Genomic DNA, 16,053 nt, shown 5'->3' with positions numbered 1-16,053 from the left:
TAACTTTAAAACAAAATCTAGTTTCTCTAATTGTCAACGGAAGCAGGGGGTTACCATAGTTACAAAGAGTGTCCCTGGCAAGAAACAAAATGACGAATGACATTTGAAATGACAGATTCAAAGACATTGGGAAACGGCTCCAGCGGGGACCTGGGAACTGACCAAGCCGCCAGTCACAGTCATTACCCTGAAAGCGCCACAGGATCTGAGTCAGAAAGTCTCTTCCGATGCTCCGTACGCCAGTCCCACAGCAGCTGGGCGTGCTGGTCCGGAACCCAGCAGAGCCTGCCGGGAGGGCCTGTTTGCCCGCGGACCAGGCGCGTGAGGACGCACGCAGCGTGAGCAGCACAGAGCACGCGAGGACGGGGTGCAGCCGTGGAAGACGCGTGTACACAGACGATGCACGGCAGGGCACGGCCCATCCCGCACGCGAGGAGCTGGCTGCTCAGCGAACCCGCCTGTACTGATCACACAACATTCTCCAAGGAGACCACCAGCCGCCGGTACGGTCAAAGCCGCACGCTTTCCAAAGGGCTAATGTATCCACATTGTTTTCGCTCCGGGAGGCATCAGTAAAGAGTTTATTAAACTGTCACACAAACAGAGCATTCGCATAACATGATCAAAGGCGAAATAGCTGTGAATAAACAGACTTGACAATGAACTGAGAACCCATCCACTTCACGTCACTTCTTAGTAAAACAACACATGAAGCTTTAACCACGTTTGCGCAAGTGGGGAAACCCACGCACGCCCAGGAACACCGCAGCTCCGCCATGAGTCTGTGCGCACCTCCTGAAGAAGAGGCCACAGTGGGTGTGTATGTATGTGCTCAGCGGTCGGCATTTGGGGCTTTTAAGAACCATAGCACGGAGGTGAGCAGTGGTTTCCAATGGCAGCAAAGACAGATGCATCACAGTCAAGGGCACGCGATTAAAACCTGGTTGGTTTCGCACTGCTTCTTAGTCACTGAGAGTCTTGCTCGGCCAAGCCCGATAAGAACTGATGGAAGGTCCAAGGCCGCGCACATGAGGTCGTGTGAAGCCACAGTTCCTCTGAGTGACAGCCCAGCTGCTCAGGTTACGGAGGACCCGGCATCCGTGTGGCCTGGCTCCACAATAACAAACGAGGGATCAATCTGGATTCAATTCTCATTTCCAAGGCGCCCCGGTCGGCATGGTTCTTCCTGTTTTGCAAAAGTTTATCTGCTGAAGTTTTATCCTCTGAGTTGTATGTTTCATGATGGTTCCAAATTCTGATAAAACACCTCTTATTTCTCTGCAGCAAGTACAAATTTAAATATTGAAATAACAAAAAGGATTTGCAAGATGAATAAAGTGGACATAGCTCTGACATTAAAAATATATATATATTTATTTAGACATCTCCATCCACACCGTCTGAAATGTGCTTTGCACTCTGTTCGAACCAATTCTCCTTCAGTAAGAACCGAACGGCATCCTCAAAGCCACGTTGATACAGGGATTCCATTTTCCTCTCGCTTGGTGGGAAAAGGGCTTGGTGAAGCCTCACCAAGTTGGCCACAGACAACTAGGACAGAAAGACAGGTTCAGCTATAGGATACGAGAGTGTAAGTCGATGTATATTTTTTCTGTAACCTAAGCTTTCTCATCATAGACACGACCCACGATAAAGAAGAAAAACATTTTCAATAGAAAAACTAAACTTGAACCCATAGACTAGAGGAGGGTTTCTCATCCCTGGTACTATCGATGTTTTGGGCCAGATCCCTCTATGTGGAGAGGTCTCTCCTGGGCACTGTGGGGGGTTTAGGAGCACCCCAGTCTCCAGCCACTACAGGCCGGGAGCACCTGCCAGAGGTGATCACCGAGCCTGTCTCCAGATGCTGGCAAATGCCTCCTGCTTGTAATGCCAGCCGCTGCTGACACCTAGATTAAGGGAATGAACATTTCCATGTCCATTAATTAGCTGAGTCCCTGAGTTTTTCTCCAATATTTTTATATACTTATTATTGCTACGTTTTAAAGAAATAAACGATCTAACATAAACTTTCTCGCATCCTGCCATGTTTATTGACGTGGAGAAGAAGTGAAGAACTAGGAACCACTTCCCCAATAGACAGTTATTAAACCGTCAAAGAACTCCACCCTCCTGGCCTGTAAGTACAAAGGTCCGTATGCACGAAAGGCCCTGTAAAGGATTAAAAGACCTACTACGGAGAAGATGTAATTTGCACATAAAATTATCAACGCGTTCCCAACAGCTGGGAGGCGTGGGAAGGTTGAGGAGGTGAAAACTCTTCCAGTACCCGCGCACAGGGTGACTCACCGTGACCTCCTGATTAGCGATGCTGACGCAGAGGCCCAGCCGCCCTGGGTCCTGCGGGGAGATGTCCACACGCCCACTGAAGGGCGAGACGGTCACGGTGCGGCCCGCGGGCAGGATGGGGAGGCTGTTGCTGAGACCGCCGTCCACCCACTTCTGCGGGGAACACAGCCTCCGTCAGCATCGGGAAGGACCCTTCTTCTTACGAGACCCCTGCGCGTGTGCCCCACGCGAATGCCAGCTGCCCGAGTGCAGAGCGCTGGAGAGGAACACGGCACAGCAGAAGAGGACTTTGGGGGGGGGCGTGGGGGGGGATCCTGCGGTCTTTGTCCTGAGACAGATGCTGCCCTGAGCAGCGGGACGCGGGGAGGCACGCCGCAGGGGTGGTGGCGCCTGCGTCAGGCACGCAGGTTCTTCGGAAGCCCGTGCGTGCTCGCTGCGGGGCAGGCGCCGTGGAGAGCGCGCTCCGAGCGCGGGGAGCCCAGCCTGCGGTCTCCGCCGGGAGGGACCCGCGCACAGACATGTGCTTGGCACCGGGCGCGTTCCTCACACCAGCCCCCACCCGGCCGCCCTTACTGCCGGGTGATTTGGCTCCGAGACCAAGTGCGTAAACACTACGGTGTTGAAGGAAGGAATGAGATGCTGCTGTCTCTAATTATTTCAAGTCCAAGGCCCTCACGCTTTAGAAAACTCCTCGTGTATCGTTGAGTTTGGTCTTTACAACAGCGCTGCTGGGTAGGGGGGTCACGCAGTGCTCCGTCCTCATGTCACAGGAAAGGGGCTGGAGGGGTGAGCGGTTACGTGCTGGGGGTCAGGGGCTGCCCAGCTGTGGCCCCCCGCCTGCTCCTGCCGTGAATAGTTTTACTGGCACGCGGCCACGCCCCTTCCCTACGGGCCGCCTGCTGCAAACTGGGGTCGTTGCGCCAACAGACGTTACATCTCAGGTTCTTAAAAATTAAGTTCATGACATAGTTGATTGTGATGGCATCTGTATTCAAAATTTACGTAAAGTTAAATGTTGACTTGGACTCAGATAATAAGGCAGAACGGGCCACTTGGCTTACTTTAAAATATGATGTGAAGTGGGACACCTCTCAGAGAAATCTTACGTGAAACGCAGCTCCTGCTCATTGGGAACGGAATTCCTCGTAGCTCTGAGAGACACAGTCAGAAGCAGGAAAAGCCCTGCTTCCCGTGAGCTGGTGTTTACATTACTTTATGTTGCTCTTTTAAAATAATCACTGTATTTTTGTGGCTAATGGTCAAAAAGAGAGTTTTAGCCCACGGTGTGTAAGCTGTCAGTGTAAAAATATATCGTGGACGCATGGCTAATACAGAGTCCCAGCTGCACAGGATAGTCACGGCCAGGCTCCGCGTCTTCCTGCCCCCAGGCCTCTCCACGGGCGTCCCTCTGCGCCTGGCCCTCCCCATCCCACACAGACCGTGGGCGTCCGTCCGCGCCTGGCCCTCCCCGCCCCTCCCACAGCCCCGTCCCACACAGACCACGGGCGTCCCCCTGCACCCCGCCTTCCCTGTCCCTCCCACACCGCCGTCCCAGGGCAGACCCATTTGGGCCCACCATATATTTATCTAGTGTGTGTATACATATATCAATAAATGTAAATAAATATATATAAAGAAATATAAATCTAGCGTGTCTTCGGTGGGTGGTCTAAGATGCCGAACGCCCGTCTCTGACCTGTCAGGCAGACACTGTTTATAAAGCGCACCCCTCCGGTCCTGCCCCCTCTGGGCGCGATCACGGAAGGCACGCCCCTGCTGTGTGTGACCTGTCTCTGCTGCGGGCGTGAGAGGCCCTGCATTTGCTCACGAAGGCGTGCCTGCCCGGATGCCCTTTCCTGCCCTGACCGCTCAGTCCTGCGTCGTGCTGGTCACAGCAGGGACCGGGGCCAGGACCTTATTAGGAAAACAGTCTTTCACGCCATTAAGAGAAGGATGCCATGTCTAAAGCGGATGTTGAAGGGAGCATCCCGGTCTTTCTCCACCGTGACATCTTGGCAACGAGGGGCCGCCGCTGAACTAGGTTTTTACTTTCTGCCAACAGGAGCAAAAGTATTCGTGGGACAAGCCCTCTGCACAGACCTGGCGCCGCCAGAATGGATAATGATAACACTGGATTTTATAAAGGCACCGTGTCAGCACGGGAATCACTGGTCGCTCGTCAGGGGAAAGAGGGTTACCTGGCCGTCGTACTCCACGGGCCGCAGCCCTGCGTAAATGGGGATGAAGCTGCTCGCCAAGAGAACCTGGATGGAGAGACAGAGAAGCGGCGCGTGAACAGAGGCCTTCACGCTCACACAACAGACCTGATGCTAATTTCTTTTAAATTAAAAATGGCTCTAAAAATCAAACAACTTACATATGTTTCAAGTGCACAATGGGACGCGCTTAAATAGAAGGGAACAGTTAGTATCTGAAAAGAGCCCACGCTGACATGGACACGTCAGTGTTTCCAACTCAGCTGAGAGCCCCTGAGTAAAATCAGCACTCGGAGGTCAAGGTGAAGGCCCAGTTCGGCCTAAGGTCGTGAGTGTGTCCCTGGTGCAGATACGGTAGGTATTCCCTGTGTTCTCGCCCCTGCTGCACAAACGCAGTCAGGGTTGCCGCCCTGTCCCCCCGAGGGACACCCGTGGCTGTCCAGGAGCCCCAGCCCAGGGGTGTCGTCATCTACGCCTCCAGGCTGCGGCGCAGGGAGCGGGCGCTTCCTGTGCGGGGCCTGGGCTGGGAGCCCGGAGGCGGTGGCAGGCGGGCACAGGAATTACTCTCGGTCTTGCGCTGACAACGCCAACAAGGCTTGCCATGCAAATACCGCCGCTTCTTCCAGCAGAACGTGGGCTCTGGGAGCCTTCCCGACAGGCACGCGCCTCGTTTTGCACTGTGGCTTCCAAATAGCTGGTGTTCTAGCTGGAAAACAATATTCAAGCCAGAATCTTTCAACAGATAAGGGAAGGCCCTTGGCTATTTGCTGTTGGAGTTCATGAGGGTTGTTTTTTTTCCCCCTGGCGTATTTGGAAATGCATGATGACCCCACAAAGAGGGGTGAGTCACTTGTTTAAAATGACACCTCCCACGGTGTTTTCCCCAAAGAAATGGTGTTATAGGTGTGACTTCTGACCCCGCTCCCAGAGGCTGTGCATTCCGAGGCGGGATGGAGGACAGAGCGGTCCCCAGCTCGCCACAGCTGCTGCCAGAGTGGCCGGGCTGACCCAGCGGGAGCCCCCTCGCTTCTCATCACCGGCCGGAACCTGGCGCTGGCTTCCTGGCGCACGGCGTCCTCTCCCGTCCCCTGGTGCCCTCTGTGAAATGGCAGTGCTTAGGGGCCTTCAGGGAACGGGACGCTGCAATATAAAGATGTCCTTCCCTGCGCTGCACAGACACAACTGCCCTAGCGACACATGACAGCCCTCCCCGCAGCACCAGAGCCCTGTGGGGTTTTCCCCGGGTCACGGGACCACGTGAGCTTACCCAGGTAACGCCTGGGGCTCTTTTGAGATCCGGGTGAGAACCCTGCAACGACGTTCCCGCAGACTCCGGCAGCAGGAGTCCCGTGACGCACGGGAGGACGCAGGGCACAGGAAAACACCAGTGGCCTCCACAGCGGGGCCTGTGCTCCGTCCCGTTCAGGCGCCCCGACAGCAGCTGCCGCCCTGCGGATCACAGGACGTCCGGTGAGAATCAGCGCTCCGCACGTAGGAACGAGGCGGCTTCCCTTGCCCGCAGCGTGCTCCCCACTGCCCGCTGCGCGCCGACAGGATTTTATACCGAGGAGGCAGACACGGCCCCTCGGGGTACCTCAGTCCGCATCACACTCACCCTGTGCTGCTGCCTGTCTCAGCGCAGGGTCTCCCCGGTGGCTTGGTCCTAGGAGCTCTCAATGTGTCTGGGACCCGTGATTCTTCGTGGGGGTCTGAGCCCCACGCCCCGGCCCCCGCCCCCGCCCGGGACACTGAGCCATGGCACATGGAGGTGGAGAGCAGGGACCCACCTCCCAGCCCAGCACGGGAAGCCTCACCAGAATGCGAAACCACGGATTTGGGTTTTCTCATTCTTACTAAACACACAAGGATAAAAATAGAAGTGAGTGCGCCTTCCCGGCCCGACTGTGCAAAGCACTGCCAGGGGCATCTACAACCCACATTCCCACGGGCTCTCTTCACGTCACGGCGACTGGCACAGGGTGCGTGGAAAAGCGTGCGCCTGGCTTCCTTAGAGAATACGTTCTCGCCCAGTGTCACTTATGCCTGCGGGGCACGCGGAGTGTAAGGAGAACCCTGCTGTTTATTCAACCCGCTGCTGTCGCTGGCGTTCAAACACAGCTTGAGATGTATCTTCCCCAGGCTCCCAAGATAACGGCCCGTCTTACATTCTGTCCTCATCTCACCCGCCGGCAGCTCAGCGTCAGGACCTGCCACAGGAGCGCTCCGCTGCGGGCGCGGGCATTGAGGACGTTGTAGCGACGGGGACCGGGTGTGTCTTCACAAGGGGGACACCACGTGCGTGATAGCCTCCTGGGTCAAAAGACCGTTCCAGGCCACCCACAGCATCAGGTTTGAGCACAGGGAATTCAGGGACCTGGGCTGATTCAGACAAGCGGAGGTCCACCGGCACGCGTGGGTGGCGCACGGCACAACCGTGGCGCTCAGCGCTGGAAGCGACGTGTGACAAAGATTTACCTCCCTCCTGAGGCTTCGCTGAAGACTCATGGGAAAATGTGCTGAGCTCCTGATGGCATGTTTGCTTCTGAGAAGGAAAAGAACAAAAAAAGGCCGGAATCAAACCTACAACTTGGAACAGATGAGTTGATGTGTGAAACACACACACGTGAACATTCAGGGGCTGACGCGTGACGGGGCAGGAAGGAAGGAACGACGAGCGCCCGGGGAAGGCCCTGCCTGGGCTGCCGGGGCCCCCGCACTGCACCGGGGCATGCTGACGCTGCTCTCTGGCCTGCGGTTCCAGGGCTGGGGCGGCCGCGGCCCCGCAGCGCCGCTGGGCATCACCCTGGCAGGGGTCTCTGCCGTGGGCCTGTGCTGGGCGGGCTGCCCGGTGACCTCTGAGTGCCTCAGGCCGCCCTGCCGTGGTCTTGGACAGGAGGTCCCGGCTCTGTGCGGCGGGGACTCGTCTGCCCTGCGGCGGTCCTGGGCGCCCACAGCCACACCCCGCTGCTCTGTGCGGGACCGGCTCTCTGCTCCTCTTGCATCAGGCCAGGCTGGGGATGTCCCGCGTGTTCACGTGCCGCTCCGCGTTCAGGAACCGCCCCGTCCTTAAGTCATTTCGCTCTTCTTGCGTTTGCCATAAGCAGTCAGGAGGGGCCAGGCCACTGCTTCAGCACTTTGCTTACAGACGGACCGCATCCTCAGACGTCCCGTTCCCCGGCTCGCCAGCTCCGCCTTCCACGAGAGGCGAGCGCAGGAAGACAGCTGAGCTTTCGCCAGGTTTCGGGCGTCCTCCACTGCCCGGAACAGTCCCCCGGTGCCGTCCGAGACCTCGGGGGAACAGACGGTAGCTTCCGCACCCCCCACCAGACCGCTCCAGGCCAGTGAGCGCTGTCTACGAAGGCGGGGCCTCTCCTGCTCTCCTCTTCTCCTTCCTCCCCAGAACTGTGTGCGGCGATGGGCCGTGTGGGGTTTTCCTAGCAGGCCCCTCCCAAGACTTGGAGCCTTGCCCTTGCCTGCGTCCAAGGCCACCTGCCCACGTCCAAGGCCACCTGCCCATGTCCAAGGCCACCTGCCCACATCCAAGGCCACCTGCCCACGTCCAAGGCCACCTGCCCACGTCCAAGGCCACCTGCCCACATCCAAGGCCACCTGCCCACGTCCAAGGCCACCTGCCCATGTCCAAGGCCACCTGCTCACGTCCAAGGCCACCTGCCCATGCCCAAGGCCACCTGCACACATCCAAGGCCACCTGCCCATGTCCAAGGCCACCCGCCCACGTCCAAGGCCACCTGCCCATGCCCAAGGCCACCTGCACACATCCAAGGCCACCTGCCCACGTCCAAGGCCACCTGCACACGTCCAAGGCCACCTGCCCATGTCCAAGGCCACCTGCTCACGTCCAAGGCCACCTGCCCATGTCCAAGGCCACCTGCACACATCCAAGGCCACCTGCCCATGTCCAAGGCCACCTGCACACGTCCAAGGCCACCTGCCCATGTCCAAGGCCACCTGCCCACGTCCAAGGCCCCCTGCACACTTGCAGGGAGTCCTTCCAGCAGCACCTGCTTCTCAGTGCCTGATTCCTGTCTGGGGCTTGCCGGCCAGGTTGCCAGAATGAAATACGACAGACAGGGTCTTATAAACAACAGAAACACATGCCTCACAGTCATGGAGGCTGGAATTCTGAGGTCAAGGGGTCGGCAGATTCAGGGGCTGCCGGGCGCCACGTTCCCTCTGTGTTTCCCTGCAGTGGAAGGGTGGCAGCCCTGTGGGGTCCCTTCTATAGGGGTACCAACCCCATTCAGGAGGCTCCCCCCTCATGACCTCCCAAAGGCCCCGCCTCCCACCACCGTCACATGCCGCTCAGATCCGATGTGTGACTTTGGAGGGAACAAGCTGTCTGTCTATAGCTCCCAGTTACGTCACTGTGGACGTAAGACCCACAAGACCGTTGGAATCTAACCCCAGAGGACGTGAATCTTTGAACCCCAGAACTGGTCAGCTGAGGTTGTCAGAAAATAATCAACTCTCACTGCAGTCATCAGATGAAAGAATAATTCTTCTCCTGCCACCCCAAGTGAAGTGAATGATTATCATTCCAGTACAAATGATCACACAGACTTCAGAGGAAGAAGGCCGGCAGCGAAGGGGAGGAACATCACGTGTGTGTGGACTATGTCACCGCTGAGAAGGAGGGTCATTCCCTGGCCCCTCACGCTGTGCTTTCCCCCGCGGCTGATCTTCACCCAGTGTTAGCCTTCTGAACGAAGCGCTTCAGAGTGTTCTCGCAGGTATTCCATACGCTCCTATACCTCCATCTGCTCTCAGGGAAGCACGCACGCTTCCTTCCCTCAGCTCTGAGTCAGGCGGGAGCGCTCTACGAGACACGGAAGACGCTTCCCGTGTAACCTAGGACAACTGCTAATTACTCAATTACTCTCCTTACAAGGTACCGCACGTTTGTGTCAACTATTTCTTTTCTGTTCAATGAACTCGAGTAATTACACCAATTCTCTGAGTAGTTATTATCCAAGACAAAGGAAAGCAGAGGAAAGCAGGCTCGCTTACCGCAGGAGCTGGCTGGCGCTGCGGTAACTCATCAGCGCCGACGGCGCGCCGTAAAACCGCCCGCGGTTCCCATCCTGGCGTCCGGAGGCCGGAACCTGGCGGGGGTCCCAGCAGGGCAGCAGCAAGGCCCTGGGGGTTCCCCTCCACCGGCCGTAGGACAGGGGTCGCTGCATCGTGCTGGCTGACAGACAGTGGCCGGGGGCCCTAGGAGCCTGTGTGCTATTTCTCCTTCACACGCCGCGTCCCAGAACCGCGAGGGCCCACGGGATCCAGAAGCATTTCCACTTGGAAGGACTCAGCGCGGGTCCACCGAGCTCATCCGGGATCCTGTCTTATCTGAGGACACGACCTCATCTACAAAGCCCCATTGGCCCTGGCACGTGGCGTCTTCTCAGGTACTGGGGACCAGGGCGTGGTCGGCTCTGGGGGCTGTCACCCCGCCTTCCCACGTACGAGGACCGAGAGGAGGGCATTCATCCAGCCTGCAGAATGTTAGACTTGGGGCGGGGTCCCGGCCAGGCCACGGGCCAGCTAGGCTGTCTGGGCAGGTCACTGGGCTCTTTCCTACGACACTTGGGACAGCGGCCGCCTCGGCTCGTTCGCTCGTTCATGTGTGCTCATTGCCTGGACGCGTCCCGAGGGAGCTGCCGCCGTGCCAGGGGCTGGGACACAGCCGTGGGCAGAGCACGGCAGTGCTGCCTCCGGGGCGCTTACAGGTGGGGGGGGGGGGGGAGGCCAGACAGCAGGAAGGAAGTAAACAAAACAGGGGGTACGGACTGTGCTAACAGGGAGGAGCCAGTGGGGATCCCGGGCTCCCGGGAACAGCGGGCCCCTGCCCCTGGGGAGCGGGCGGCTGAGCACAGGCCCAATGGGAAGGACTTGCCCTCTTCTTTACACCCCGTGACCCCAGGCCTGTTGCCCCTCACACCAGAAGCAGGGTTCCAACACAGGGCAAGTCTTATGTGTCCGTATTGGCACTGACCGTCGGTGACGATTCAGGCACGAGGGACCGGTCTCCTTTTATATTTTGGAAGTCTACATATGAGTATACTAAGATTACAGGAAAACCTTAGCTATGACTTTGAATGTATTAGTGAGAGAGTAGAGTATAATATTCTAATCTCTTAATTCACAGAGTAATCTTCCTTATCGTTTCCACATTTCGTTAGGTATCCTTTCAAATGATATTATTCAGATAGTGAAATGCAGGCAGTGAGATCGAACAGTAAGAACCAACGCACTTCTCATCCAGCTCAGGCGGGACGTGGACCACACACGCTCCGGGCACCGCCGCGTCTGCACCCAAACGCGCCTCGTCCGTACCGCCTGAAGCCTGCTGTGATTCCCACAGAAGCAGGAAGAGAGAAAACCACCCGTCTTTCCTAAGAAAAGCGCACCCTTTGCAAGGGACAGAAGGTCGCATGTTACCTTAGCAAGCGCGGGGTCATTTGCAAATCATATTTCGCGGAGAAAATGATTTCTCGACCACCCACCTTTCCAGTGTGCTTGGATAGAAAGAAGGGCCTCGCAGCCAAACGGAAGACAGCAAAGGGCACATGAGATGGAAGAGCTGAGACCTGACTTCCAGGATCCGTGCCCTCTGGGAATCAGGAGAGGCTCGGTCTGTCCCCTCAAACTTTGCACCCATTTCTCTTCTGCTGAAAAGCAATACGAGGACAGGAAACGCACCTGTCCTTCTGGATTCACAGTAGGACTAGGGGAAGGCTGAATAACATAGTACGTGTCCAGAGGCTTCCACAAACTGTCATTATTAGCGACATTAATTTAGGGATCTGATTTACTGCTACGGAACGGAACAGGGGACCTGCCTCCCAGAATAAATGCGCGAGTGCTGAGCACAGCGGGACAGATGCAGAGATGGTGCAGGGGCTGCTGGAGCTGCGGGTCCCGGGGCCAGGCACCCACCCATCCCTCCATCATCCATCTGCTGAGCACGTCCCGTCTCAGGCATGACAGAAAACGCCGGATCTAAACAACATGGCGACGCTCGTACCGTAAGACGAATTCGCATCGGCACCTGCCCTCGTCCTCCAGCAGCAAACGCATTCGTTACCTGAATGAGGTCCGCCCTGGAGGAGAAACTGGAGACCAGGAGGTTCTCTCTGGTCCTGCTGCTGGTGATGGACACGTGCAGTCGGTCGCGGGCCAGCTCATGAGCGTCGGCGGGGAGAATCGACTCCATGCCGCGTCTGGAGAAGAGAACGTGGCCCGCATCACCCGCCTTCAATGACTGAGCGGCTGGCGAATACTGGCAGAGCTGAGCTTGCCACGGTTTACAAACAGTGGCCTCTCCACTGTCTTCACGCGCTTTTGGGGGAACGGACTCTGGCCGATGCATTTACACACATACCTCAGTCGGGCCATGAAATCGTAGCCGGGCGTCACTGCCCCGAAAGACTGCCTTCGGGTTTCTTCGGCAAACTGGTAGGTAAATTTCTTGCATTCCTGGAAAAAGAAATTAATAGGTGACTCTCTGTTGTGTCAAAACATTCACTGGGATTCCAGAACTCTGTCCTCATGACACGCGGCACCTGGAACTGTGAACCCCAGGCCGGTGTCCGGAGGCCAGACCCCTCCACAGGTGTGCAAATGCACACCCCCACCTGGCCTGGCCCTCACCCGCCGTTCTTGGTCCCCAAGAAAGCCTTGTGTTCTCCCAAATCCAACCTTGTTTTTTTTCCTTTTTAAACCCCCTCCAATGGCCTCGCTCACATCTGGGGAACTGCTGAAGACTCTAGTCTAACGGAGCACATCCTTCTGCAGATTTCTCCAACACGATAAGCCTCCTGTCCCGCCCCAATTCCATGGCCTTGGCAAAGCACCTATTATTGATGACAACCCAATATCACAGAAAGGAGTCCCGGTGACTGTCCTCTGCAAGCACGAACTGCGAATCTTGGAACATCAGTCTGGGGCCCTGGCATTGCATGAGCGTGCCCTAGGGGGGTCTAACGAGCCCAGTAGGCTGGGACCCATGGATGGATTCCACTTGACAGGTAAGAAAACAGGACTGAAGAGATTATGTATTTTCCCTGATGTGGCATCAAAAATAAGGGTCACAGGCAGGATGTGACCCCAGGCCTGTCCTTCATTTATCAATCATTCAGCAAGCAACCTGGCCCCAGGCACCGGGCAAGGCTCGGGGACTGGATGCGGCGCATGTTGAGGAGCCCGCCCCCGTGAGGCTGGGCATTGCCCTGAGGAGTAGGTCACACTGTGCCGTGAGAGCACCTGTGAGCAGGTCCCCTCCGCCCCTTGCGATGTCCATGGCCAAGGGGACTTGGGCATTTGATTACAGTTAAGGATCCCAGGAAGGAGAGATGAGCCTGCATGACCCAGGCAGCCCAGCGTCAGCACAGGGTCCCTGTAAGTGACAGAGGGCAGCCATTTGGAGATGCTACGCGACGGCTTCAAAGCCGCAGGCAGTGGCGGTGAGCCAGGCAGCACAGGCGCCCGGGAGAGAAACGGGGAGAGGCGGGGGAGTCAGGCGGCCCCGTCCAGCGGGCGCGGGGCCCTGTTGCCCCTTCCCTCTGAGCTCGGCGACACCTTTCCAGACTCGCGACACCTTTCCAGACTCGCGACCCCCAGAACGGCACCAGACTAAATGTGCGCTGTGTTCTGCCACGTGGCGTTTGTTGCAGCAGTCACGGAGAACGAACCCAGCGGGCAGCACCCTCCAACGTCACGGGCCACCCCAGGCCTCCCTCCGACCCAGCATCGAGGCTGCGACCCGAAATCAAAGTAAGAGCTGGACAGGAGGTCTTTGGCCGAGAGGCAGAGGCGACAGTCACGAGGTCCCACCCAGGGCGCAGGCCCGGGAGACATCAGTGCCAGGGAGCCAGGAGAGGCCAAAGCCACACAGGCCGTGAGGGGCGTGCCCAGGAAGCGCGGCCCCGTCCTGCGTGGAGCAGGGAGCCCCGGGGTAGGAGGCAGGCGGGGAATGAGATCCGCAGACGGGAGTGTGGGTACAGCCACTCACAGCGCCGTAAGGCAAGCGGCGGAGGGGGGCAGAAAGGATGCAGCCCCGCCGGCCAGGCAGCTGCTGTAGGCTCCCACGTGAGCCATGGGGCGGCCCCCCAATGGCGTGCTCCCTCCGTGTTCCTGTGTGCATTTCAGCTACACACACCCCCAAACCAGACAGAACCCTTGTTAAGGACCGGGCTTTCTCACCCTGGCGCCCCCCACTGCACCCCGCCAGGCCTGGCCAATGATGGGAGCTGAGGGGAGGGAAGGCTTCCCGCGCTGAGCTCTACATCCCAACGTCTGGATTTGCCACCCCCCCGAAAAATGCGTGCGTCGGGTGCTCCTCTTAATCATGCACGCGTAGGCTCAGAACGAGATTGATTGCTCTCCTAGCTGTCACGGCGCCGCGAGGCCTGGGGACCTCCCACCCGCGGCGAGAACAGAGCTAACAGGGACAGCAGTGGGTCCAAAACCACTGGCTTGAAGACCTCACAGCCATCCTACCAGCGGCCTGGTCTCCAGGGATTGAAAACAAACAAGAGCAGGTAATGGGATTTGAACACGCGGTGATTCGAGTCTGCAATGCAGGCAAAGCACGGAATGGGCGGCCATCCCGGTGTTTCCGGTCAGCGGCTGTGTCACTGACTAAGTGCAGGTCACGTTAATCCTACATCGCACTGACTGCAGTTCTAAATGGGCTGACGATGGGAAATCACGTCTGCCCAGCGCCACAGCCCTGGGTTTCCCCCTGGGAAAGACCCCCCGCAGTGCAGGCCCGGGCAGAAGCAGCCCCTCCTTCAGAAAGAAAACAAAGTTCGGGAGGAAGGATCTTCAGGTGCCTGTGGCCTGCAGCTTTGGGAGGAGTTTCTGCACCTGCTCTGCACGCCCGCCCCCCACCCCACGCCCGCAGGTCGCCGCCCTGGGCAATCTCAGAACTCCTTACATTTCACTTCCCATTCACGCAATCACCTAAACACTCGAGGAAAAGATAAGTGGATTTTGGAATAATTGGCCTCAAATCCACTTGGTCTTTTATAAGCAGCTTAGCCCCGATTAGAAGACAAGCTTTTAAATGGGGAGCAAGTAGTTCTGCTTGTAAACGTCACTGAAATTCATTCTCGGGCGTGAAGGTGTTAACCTCTCTTTGCTTAGGGCTCAGAGCGCTTCGGCACGGAAGGAGTTAACACGGGCCACCTCCAGAAACAGACGCCCCCAGTCAGCAGATGCATAATCAATGCCCAGAAGCGGAACACGGGTTTTTTAAAACATAGATTGCATTCAATGAAGTACTTAATGAAGGCTCGTTTTTATGACTCCTGGATAAACTGCTTGGAATTCCAGGCGTCCTCGCACTGTGGGAATGAAAAACAAATTAAATTCGAATATCACTGCACTTAATAGAAATTACAGGCCCACGCGGACTGCGTCATGGGAATGTATCGTGGGAATCGGCCCGAGCAGTTACGCGCCGCAGGTCCCAGGCCTCGGCCTTCTCGGGACCGCAGAAGGAGGAGACGGGGCTGGGGTCTTCCAGGCCGTCTAGTTGCCGCTCACTGCCCGCGCGCAGCCCCTGCCTCGCCCAGCGGTTTTGTTCCCCAAGCCCTGAGCACAGATCCCTAACGCTGACAGTTTAAGTCTGCATTAACCTCTTGTTCCCCAGGCAAAGGGCTGCTTCCCTGCAGCGAACGCGCAGTGAACGTTCCTGTGTGTGTTCAGGCCGACTTTCTCGCGGAGGAGCGCGGCCCGGCTTCTCTACGTCATTACCTCGATTTTCCCCGGTGCTGTGAGCAGAACGGCAGCGGCCAAGGCCCCGGCCGAAGCCCCGGCGACGGCCCTGACGTCCTTCAGGAGGGTCTGCCCGTGTCTGCAGAGGGCCGACGCTGCCCCCAAGTGGTAGACGCCCAGAAAGCCGCACGCGCCGAAGGCCAAGTTCACGGGCGTCATGCTGGCTGCGAGGCCGGCCGCGCAGACGAATGAAACCGCTCTCAGCTGCTCATCCTCGTGGCAGCCTTAGGTTCCACAGCGCATTCCTGGTCCGCAGCCCCGCACCTGCAGGTCGAGGCTAATGAAACACCCACATCTGCCCAGGAAACGTCCCCCCCGCTCTCTCCTCGACCCAAAGCTTTTGTTAACAGTTACATTTCATATTTGCTCGCTAGCTTCTGCAAGCTACTGCGTAAACATGGCATGTATTCATTCATGAATGCGATCTACTACTGAATGACTCAGCCGGAAACACATGGGTGCCTCCCAGTGCGCAAGGCATTTGCTCTTTCTCTTGACCTTTGGAAAGTTGGGGCGCCCGCGCCAGCCCGCGGAAGGGAACAGCGTCAGACGACGGCAAACAGCAGAGGGGCTCCGCAGCTGGGGTTCGTACCGGTCAATGTCAAGTAGCGGTCCCTGCTCCCTCCCCTCCCACTTCCATGTGCAGCGCCCACTCGTCTTCAAAAGGCAAACGTGTGATGCCCACCAGTAGGGAACAGCGAGCTAAACAATGACTCAATAATGGGGTCTG

At 57.5% G+C, this 16,053-nt stretch overlaps 1 protein-coding gene across 1 annotated transcript; it reads right to left on the bottom strand.

Moving 5' to 3' along the window:
- Nucleotides 1–552: 552 nt before the first annotated feature.
- On the bottom strand, nucleotides 553–15,550 carry PNPLA4 (patatin like domain 4, phospholipase and triacylglycerol lipase). Its single transcript, XM_090264948.1, has 6 exons — nucleotides 15,303–15,550; nucleotides 11,926–12,020; nucleotides 11,629–11,764; nucleotides 4,509–4,574; nucleotides 2,311–2,463; nucleotides 553–1,551 (listed from the first exon to the last, which is right to left on the bottom strand). Exons 1-6 carry the CDS (start codon nucleotides 15,480–15,482, stop codon nucleotides 1,378–1,380), a joined length of 804 nt encoding a protein of 267 aa, XP_090121074.1. The 5' UTR covers nucleotides 15,483–15,550; the 3' UTR covers nucleotides 553–1,377.
- Between the last annotated feature and the right edge of the window lie 503 nt (nucleotides 15,551–16,053).

The sequence above is a fragment of the Furipterus horrens genome, unplaced genomic scaffold, assembly GCF_987537825.1.
Source record: "Furipterus horrens unplaced genomic scaffold, mFurHor1.1.pri manual_scaffold_17, whole genome shotgun sequence".
NCBI classification, from domain to species: Eukaryota; Metazoa; Chordata; class Mammalia; order Chiroptera; family Furipteridae; genus Furipterus; species Furipterus horrens.
The sequence above is the reverse complement of the archived record's forward strand: the minus strand, read 5'-3'. Positions and strand labels throughout refer to the sequence as shown.

Excerpts from the sequence above, each read along its gene's own strand:
- PNPLA4 (XM_090264948.1), bottom strand. The coding sequence starts at position 15,482 with ATGACGCCCGTGAACTTGGCCTTCGGCGCGTGCGGCTTTCTGGGCGTC. Across the intron at positions 4,575-11,628 it reads CCAGGGCGGACCTCATTCAG|GTTCTCTTGGCGAGCAGCTT; the intron begins GTAACGAATGCG and ends CTCTCCATCCAG. Across the intron at positions 1,552-2,310 it reads TCGCTAATCAGGAGGTCACG|TTGTCTGTGGCCAACTTGGT; the intron begins GTGAGTCACCCT and ends TTTCTGTCCTAG.